Source organism: Penaeus monodon, chromosome 26 (genome assembly GCF_015228065.2).
Source record: "Penaeus monodon isolate SGIC_2016 chromosome 26, NSTDA_Pmon_1, whole genome shotgun sequence".
In the NCBI taxonomy this organism is placed as follows: domain Eukaryota; kingdom Metazoa; phylum Arthropoda; class Malacostraca; order Decapoda; family Penaeidae; genus Penaeus; species Penaeus monodon.
This window is the reverse complement of record NC_051411.1, coordinates 21,097,069-21,107,081: the sequence shown is the minus strand read 5'-3', so window position 1 is coordinate 21,107,081 and position 10,013 is coordinate 21,097,069. Positions and strand designations below refer to the sequence as shown.

The window sequence follows — 10,013 nt, the reverse complement described above, 5'->3', positions numbered from 1 at the left end:
TTTTTCGTCACTTTCTATAAATAGGAAGATCGACAGTTATTCATGAAAGGAAATGCATATGTATGTATATGAAAGGCAAAACGAAATGTGTGTTGATGCGTGAGAACAAGAGAATGTTAGGTAGAAAGTAGAAAGCATTTGTAAATACAAACATTAAAATATTTGCATATGCTTATTAGAGCGCTTGTGTGTTTTGTGTGTGTCAAAACGGGTGTGTGTATTTTGAAGTTATGTGCGAAAGTACGTGTATTTGTGCATTAGAACATTTATGTGTGAGTTAGAGATTGTGCTATCAGAGAGTATTTGCATGTATATATTTGTTTGTATGTGTATGAGAGTGGTTGTGTTTCTCAGAGATTTTCAATAACAAAACGTGTAAAATTAAGTGTAATCTATGTGCTTGCGTGATATGGGTTACTCCCGCGATACTTCCCGGTACCTATGTTCCTAAATACGATGCGATCCCTTTGTTCCCCGTGCCGATGATCCCCAGAACGTATTAGGTACCGGTGCATCCCGGTATCTATAAGGTACCAAAGTTTCCTGGCACCTATATTCCCCGATTCGTATGTTAACCAGGGGCAAATACTCACTGGTTCCTATGTGCGCTAGATAAGGAAATAAGAACTGGATTTGTATGGATACCACTTGATGCGTATGTATGGGAATTTCAATATGTTTGATGCAGGTAATTTTATATAATTTGTATATAAATGTCTGCGATAGAACATGTGTTGACTTTTTTTTTGGATTTGTGCACACAAGTCAGTGTGTATTATGAACAGTAAGTTTAGGTCATCTGTATAATTATTCTTCTCCACTCTTCTTTCTCTCTCTCTCTCTTTCTCTTTTTCTTTCTCTCTCTCTCTCCTCGAGGAAAGTGAGTGAGAGTTAGAGAGAGAGAGAGAGCGTAAGAGTGAGAGAAAGAGTGCCTGAGAGAGAGAGTGAGCAAATGGCCCACTGATTATTCACTCAAACCATAAATCAACGCATATTCACCTGTATCTAAAACGTCCAAAAACCCGAAATGAATCAATAAATCAAGTAATCTTCAATTCGTTTCCAAAGATATCGAGGGATGTTGGGGTTGATTTTATATTTCCGGGGAACATCGGCACTGCAGCACATCGGTACTTGGGAACATTAGCATCGGGGAATCAGAATGTCTGGGCGAAAGTGAATATTTTCACAGTATCATGTGTTCAAGTATTGGCCTATAATAGTGTTACGCCGGCCGCCTCGTCTCTCTGCCACCAACACAAGGCAGGCTAGGCAGACGGCGTGAACACTTAACAGCTCCAAGAGGCACCGAGCACCACAGCGTCCCAGAACATCACAGGGGAAACGCCAAGTGGGGAGGCAGGGCACGAAATAAACACAAAATGACAGTCTTTCCTTTATTTACACAAGTTATTTACCCGTACACTTTTCTATAGGCACAATACGGGGGGAATCCAGCATGTCACACTGCACGATACAGCTTATAACAGGGCAACACAAAGTATATCAAGTCACAAGGGCACACATGAGGTCTTCACAGGAGCAGCACCCAACTGCTCTCTTGGCTTGTTCCTCCGCTCCTCCGCTCACAGCCAGTTGCGTCATGTTTGCCCAGGTCCCTTCATGTTAACACATGCCCAGGTCATCCTTTTCATGTTAACACATGTTTCACACAGAGACAAAGAGCCACTGGCGTAGCATTATCCCCCCCTATCAAGCAGACGACCCGTCTGCTCTGACATACCTAAACATGAAACAAAATACATAAAATTAGTCCTCAGGAACAAACAAAATTCTTTCAAACAAAAGTAACTGTAATTGAAAATCAGTCCTCAGAAACACAAAAATCTTTCATCCAGCGCGGATTTCTTCGCTCTCGCTGGGGTCGCTCTGGAGGAGGTGTGGGCGGCGGTAGATTGGCAGTAGCACCCAGAGGGGTATCTCCTGCCCCAAGACCTGGCTCATGGTCACCACTGACGTCTGTTGCATCGTCCTCACCGTCCAAATGCTCGTCCTCATCTCGGTCAGCGTCTGCCACGTCCTCAACGCCGCTACTGGGGCTAACTTCATCTTTTTCACCATGGCCCCAGGAGTAGCTTCCTGGCCCATGGTAATGCCACAGCCGGTCCACGTGGACAATAGACGGTCGTTTTCGAGGAAGTCAGGCAACGGCCCCACACCAACCAACTCCTTGCTCCCCGACGACTCTTCTGGATGCTCCACTTCCTCACAAGTGCCCAGCTTTGCACCAGCTGGCACCTTCTGGGCCTTATCGGAGAAGTTAGCTACCAACACTGTAACTAACCCCTCCCCTGGTCCAACAAGGCTCCGCCCAACCGCTACGCCATCTGCCAGCTGCAGGTTTTGGATGGGCTCCACGAGGCCCTTTACTCCACGTATCACTCTTGACAGTCGACACTGGATTCTAGACTCTGTCCTGGGGGCAAGGTGCAGTCGCTCAGCCGTAACTATCTCTGCACAGCCAACCTCTGGAAGCAAGGGCACATCTTCACCGTGCACCCTCACCAGCTTCCGTCCAAGGTCGACACAAGCCTTACTCTGCGTCAGGTAGTCAAGGCCCAGCAAGCAGTGCTCGTCCAGATCGGCCACATACACCGGCAGCTGCTGCACCGTGCTGCCCACGCCAATACGAGCCTCCACTGGCCCCTTGAGCTACACGCAATGCCCTGTGACACCACACAGTCTCTGTGGTGCATCTTGAAGTCGCATAGTGGCCAACATATCAGGCCACACTAGAGTCTTCTCAGCCCCAGTGTCCACTGTCAGGCAACATGGCTTCCCATCTACTGAGTCCTCCACCTGCATCGTGCTGGTTCGACGGCAGCTTACCCAAGTCGGGGCCCGGGAACCGAGGACGGCTGGGTTGCGGACCCCTTCTCCAGCCTGTCCGAGTTTTCCGCCTGTACCACTTCCTTAGCCTTAGAACATGCACTCAGATGGTGACCATACCTGCCACAGTCCTTGCAGCACTGCTGGAAGGCATCAGAATCCGTCCAGTTGAGAGGTCGTGTTCTCCGCTCTCTCCGACACCGACTACGTCTGTGCCCTTCCTCACCGCAGCCCCAACACAAGCCTTGGAAAGTGCTAGGGCTCACCTTCCTCAATACTACCTTCTCCACTTTAGCCTTCCGCCCCAGAGGTCATGGCGGGGCTGAGCAGCAGGCCCTAGACCACTGGTTGCCTTCAGGAAGGCCTCGAATTCCAAGGCCCTCGCCAGCGCCACCTGCAAGTCCTCAGGGTGTGCCTGCTTAACGTAGATTTGCAGCTGCTGGTCCTGCAAAGCATCAACAAAGAAATCGCGGGCCAGGACCACAATCATCTCTTCCGCAGCCGCAGGGTACGACCTCCTTACCAGCGCCTCCACATCCTGCGCCAGCTGGGACAGTGTCTCGCCACGCTTACGAGTCCGCTTCTTCAAGTGGGCCCAATATACCTCGGCCTGGTGGTGGTGCCCGAAACGGCGTTTCAAAGCCTCCGCCACGCTGGTGTAAGAGGCATGTTGGGATGGCGGCAGATGCCCCAACACTTCCACCGCGGGGCCCCTTAGTGCTGTTACCAGCTGCAGGGCCTTCTCTTCCTGGCTCCAGCCCTGGGCAGATGCCAGCATTTCAAATTGGGCGACATATGCCTCCCAGGCCACCTTCCCGTCGTACTCAGCTGGCTTAGCCTCACAGAATGTCTGGAGGCCGAGGGGCTGCAGGGTGGAGAACGCGTGCCGTGAACTAACACGCCCGGGGGGGGAGGAAGGGGGTGAGGGAGGCAACGAGGCGGGTTGACCGGGTCCGAGTTTGCCGCCACCTATACCCAAGGGAGCGGTTCCGATGGGTCCCCAGCCTTCTGCAGCGACCACTGGCTCCGACACGATGCTGCGAGGCCCGGGGGTTTCCTGCCACGGACCCCAGGCAGACCCCAGTAAATCTGACACTCTGGCATCTGTTGCCAGAACCTCGTCTGCCTTCTCTGCTTGCAACGTTACTACCTCGTGATGCCGCCTTTCCTCCTTCACTTCCTCCCTCAGGCCCTGAACCTCGCCCTTCAGAGTCTGCACCTCCTCCATCAGTTCACTCTTCACGCTGTTGCAGGCCTTGTCGGTGTACTGCTGAGTTTCCATCTTCACAGATGCAAGATTGCTCTGTAGCACCTCAACAAGTCGGCAGAACTGTTCCTCTGCCTTCCTTGCCTGCATCTCGACGAGATGGTGCGTCTGCTCATGTGCCCTCTGTGCCTGCTCTTCTGCCCTTTGTGCCATTTCCTCCCTCATACCGGCCAGTATGGCAGTGATCAGGTCCATCTGGTTCGGCTTCCCCTCACTCGTGCCTGCCTCAGTCATAGTCCCAGAACACCACGAGGGGAAACGCCAAGTGGGGAGGCAGGGCACGAAATAAACACAAAATGACAGTCTTTCCTTTATTTACACAAGTTATTTACCCGTACACTTTTCTATAGGCACAATACAGGGGGAATCCAGCATGTCACACTGCATGATACAGCTTATAACAGGGCAGCACAAAGTATATCAAGTCACAAGGGCACACACGAGGTCTTCACAGGAGCAGCACCCAACTGCGTCTCTTGGCTTGTTCCTCTGCTCACAGCCAGTTGCGTCATGTTTGCCTAGGTCCCTTCATGTTAACACATGCCCAGGTCATCCTTTTCATGTTAACACATGTTTCGCACAGAGACAAAGACCCACTGGCGTAGCAATAGGTTAGAATATACTGAATAATTCCTATATAATAGATTGTATTACATTCAAGGTCATGCGATATGTAATCTCTAATTACTTCATTTTGGATATACAAATCTAATATGATAAATTTATCATGATCAAATTCTGTGCTAGTGTTCCTTCCATCCCACTATCGCTTACCTATATTTATTTCATCAGGATCATCTACATCAAATTCGTCAGAATCTTCAGAATCTCTCAGAATTCACGGTCGCTGTCATATATTCTCGCGTTCCTCTGCTTCTTCGACATAATTGCAGCGGTAATTAGTGGCTGATTACGCGTTGACCATCCAGAGAGATTTTCCCGCCAAAAGTGTTTTGTACATTTCAGGTTTCGAGTAATTTATTCAGAATAAATCATACCAAGTTATAAAGTAGTAAAATCAATCTTAAAACAGTGATGGCAAATGAAAAAAATATATTACACATGCAGAACACAATAATGAAAAAAAAAAAAAATTTTTTACATAATTCAACGGACGCTTGCTTGAGTCCGCCGTGTGGAGAGTTGACAAACACCGCTAGACAACAATGCAGCCAATTTCCAAACCCGTAATGTGATTTATAAAGAATAGAATACCTGAAAAATACATATATATATTGAATAGACATTAAGTTCTGAATATGGGAAATATGACTGATTAATTGGCAGAATATGTTATGTCACATACGCTGTGACAGCAACACGACATGTACGCAAAGCCACAGCAAAAAGCTTGACTTTATTCCTCACCTGGTCCCTAAGCCTCTCCTGCCTCACGGGAGATTTGATTTCAGGCTCCTCCTTACAGACTAGTACCTGGCCTTAAGCTAGGAGTATACCTTACAATACCTGCAAATTAACACTGTCATTGGGAGATCAGGTACCACCTGATTAGTTCTTCTCACAAGCAAATAATATATGTATATGTGTGTTACATACTTTACATATATATATATATATATATATATATATATATATATATATATATATATATATATATATAAATATATGTACATAATGAGGCAGGTTGTGGGTCCCGTTGGAAGGGCGACTGCTGGGGCACAGGATAGGAACGGGAGTTACTCAACCCATCTGCGTTCTGGTAGCTGCCAACCCATTGTGAGGCCTGTGGGGCATAGCACAAGGGAACCCCACAGGTGGGTGTTGGGCCCCACAGCCAGCCACCCAATTTAATAAAGGGTGGCAGAGGTGGCATCTACCCAGAATGACAGCCCCAGGCTTAACCTCAGGCAAATTGTCCATGTAGGAGCTTGGAATATCCAGTCTTTGGCATGATGAGCGGTTACCCTGTTATTGAGGCAACTGAAGCGGTTAGGTGTTGAGGTGGCTGCCCTCTCAGAGGTAAGAAGACCTAGCGGTGGTATGAGTAGTATGGGTGGGTACACCTACAACTGGTCGGGCCATGGCGATGGTCATCATCTCTAGGGGGTAGCCATAGCCATCTCCAGCTGACTTCAACCTTCGATAGTAGAGTTAACACCAGCTGATGAGCATGTATGGCTCTGAGACTGAATATTAGTATCCATTTATGGTTAAAAACAGGCAAAAAATATGAAAGAGACGACTTGAAAAATTTTTTCGATGAAAAATTACAAGAATGTATCATGATGATTTGCAAATAATGACGATAACTGAGTTATTAATAATAATGATGATTATAAGTATGAAAATAATAAAGGTAATGATAATCATGATAATCACGATAAAAATATATTATAATGATAGTTTTGATTAAAAAGTGGAATAATAGCAATAATAACCAGTATTCTAATCATTGTTACAGTTATAATAATTATAATAGCAATAATAATGATAATATTATTATCTTTTTGTTATTGTTGTTGTTGTTGTTGTTGCTGCTGTTGTTGTTATTTTTATTATTATCATCATCATCATCATTATCATCATCATAATAATTATTATTACTATTATTATTATAATTACTATAATTAGTAACACTGTCAATATAACTGTAAAATTAGCTATGATGACTAAAATTACAATAATAATTACTATAATCATCATCATCAATGCAATAATAATAACGATAATGATGATAAAGTGGATAAAAAAGACAACAGTAAAAAACCCTCCAAAGTCGAAAAAAGTAATGAGTATTTTGGTAATAATGAAGTTAATGATAATAATGGTGATAATTGCATGATGAACAATAATAAAGATAGTTATGACAGTAATGATGATAATAATGATAATATTGATAATTATGATATAATATTGATTATTAGAATTGTTATAATTAGAACAGTATCAATGACAACCAGAATTCTAATAATTGTAATGATGATGATAATGATAATGATAATGCTGATAATGATAATAATAATAATGATGATGATAATAATAATGTTGATTATAATAAATTATATTTATCATTATAATCATTATGACTATTGTTATTATTTTCATTTTTGTTACTTTTATCATTATCATTATTATAATCATTTTTATCATTTTCATAATTGTTATCATTATCGGTATTGTTATTTTATTATTATTATGATGATGATGATGATGATGATAATTAAGATAATTATGATGATAATGAAGATAATTATGATAATGATAATCATAATGATACATATGATAATTATGATAATGATAATTTTGATGATAATGATAATTATGATGGTAATGATAATAATAAAAATAAAAGTATGAAGTATGAAAACAAAACCGAGTGAATTATAGACTTTTCGGAAAAAGCTCGAAAAGTCTATTTTTTCGATTTAAAATGTGAATAATGATGATAAGTGAAGAGAAGAAGATAATTATAATTATGGTGACAATGATGGTAATTATGATGATAAAAGTAATGACAGTTTTGAACAGTTTTAACAATAATGCTAATAATGACGACGATAATCATAAAATATACTATAAAACAATAATAATGATGATAAGTTTGATAAAAAGAGGAATCATAGTAATAACAACCAGTATTCTCATAGCTGTCATAATAATGATAATATCGTTATTACTATCATTGTTAACATTAATTTCATTATTATTACTGTAATTGGTACAGTTTTTATCATTATAAAGGCGGCAATAATGATGAAAAATTCAGTATAATGAAAATTATGATGATAATGATAAAGATAATAATTATGATAATTATGATATATATTAATGAGAATTTTTTATAAAAACGTGGAATAATAGTATAAGCAACTGATATTCTAATAACTGTAATTTTAATAGTAATAGTAATAATATTATTACCATTATACCTACAATTAGTACCATTGTTATTATCAACATGAAAATAGCGATAGTGATGAAGATTACATTAATGATTACTATAATCTTCATTATAAACTACTATAATGATGACAATGAGGATAGTAATTGATAATTATGGTTATTATGGTAATCTGATGATAATGATAACACTATATTGAAAGAGAGGCAAAAACTAAGAAATCATCTTAAGTCGTAAAAAACGTCAAAATCTAGCGAAACAGATTTCAAGAGAACACACACAAAAAAGAAAAGAAAAAAAATCAAACTAAAAATGCCATTAATCATTTTGGCAATAATTAAATCATGATGATAATTGGATAATAATAGCAACTATGGCAATAATGATGATTAAAAAATATGATAAACAAATAATAAAAATAATAAATTTGATACATATTATGGCAATGATGATGATAAAGACAATTATGATAAAAAAAATGATACAACGTGGAAAAATGGCAATAGTAATCAGTATTCCAATAATGTCAAATTGGTAATAATGATAATGATAACAAAAAATATCTAATAATAATAATAACAATAATAATGATGACAATGATAATAAAATTATCATCATCATTATTATTGCAAGTCTTATGGTCTTTATTATCATTATTATGAGAATTACAGTAATTATTACAATCATCTTTATAACTCCAATAATAATAACTATAATGAGGAAAATGAGCAAAACAATGAAAAATATGATAATTATGAGGATAAAGATAATAATGATGATTATGATAATAATAAGTTTATAATGAAAAAGGGTAAAAGTGAATGAATGGAAAAAACTACTTTGGAAGAAAACCCACAATACAAAAAACTACATTTATTGAAAATGAGACTACAGTTTCGAAATTCCATCCTCAGACCTGAGAATGGAATCCAGGTGGATTTCGAAACTGTAGTCTCATTTTCAATAAATTTATTTTTTGTATTGTGGGTTTTTCTTCCAAGGGTAAAAGTAAATCTAGCGAAATGATTTTTTTGGGGAAAAAACGGAACTCCCATTTTTTTTAAATCAAATTTGACAATAATGATGATTTTGACAAGTGGATAAAAAGAGGCAAAAAGTAAGAAACCCTACAGAGTCGAAAAACGGCAAATCTGACTTTAAGCGAGTACTCGAAAAATCCCATATTGTTGTCCATTAAAAATGGATAAAAATAATGATATTGGCAATGATTAGGCTACTAATGATAAATGGATTAATAATGACACCAATGATCATAATAATTATTATAAGATAATTCAAATAATGATGATTTTAAATGGAATAATAGGAATAATAAACAGGATTCTGGTAACTGTCATAGTAGAAGTAGTAGTAGTAGTTATAAAATAATAGAAAAAAAAATAATAAGGATGATGACATTAATAATGTTAATTACAATAATAATGATAATAATAACAGCAATAATAATAACAATATTATTATTATTATTGATAATAATATTATCATTATCATTAATATTATTATCATATCATCTGTACTATTTTTATTATCAATATAATAATAGCAATAATGATGAAAATTACACATACAGTAATGATAACAATGATGTTAATAATGATGTTAATGATGATGATAACGCTAATGATAATGGTGACAATAATAAAAATAGCAGTCGCTTATGATGAAAAAGGCTATATTAAGAAACCCTCCAATAAAATGTTTATTTATTTTTTATTAATTTATTATTATTATTATTTTTTATTATTTTTTTTTTTTTTTTTTTTTTTTTTTTTTTTTTTTTTTTTTTTTTTTTTACATTACCGGAAAAGCCCTTTTATGGATCTAATATTAGAATAATGATAATTTCAGCAATAATTCAATAAATAGTGACAATGAGAATAATAATTATGATGATAATAAAAATTATGCTAATAACAATGATAACAATAGTAGTATGACAATAATGATAATGATGATTGTGATTACAATGATGATGATTCTATAAAAAAAAATTATAATAAGAATGGCTACGTA

At 38.5% G+C, this 10,013-nt stretch overlaps 1 protein-coding gene across 1 annotated transcript in view; it reads right to left on the bottom strand.

Annotated features, from left to right (window-relative positions):
• Positions 1–515, bottom strand: part of LOC119589611 (piggyBac transposable element-derived protein 4-like) — a 1,947-nt gene extending 1,432 nt beyond the window's left edge. The window contains exons 1-2 of the mRNA XM_037938208.1: positions 440–515; positions 1–14 (exon numbers count right to left, since the gene is read on the bottom strand). The exon at positions 1–14 is cut by the window's left edge and continues 40 nt beyond it. Of these exons, the coding sequence (XP_037794136.1) occupies positions 1–14; positions 440–515 (90 nt within the window). The remainder of the gene's footprint in view (positions 15–439) is intronic.
• Positions 516–10,013: the final 9,498 nt, after the last annotated feature.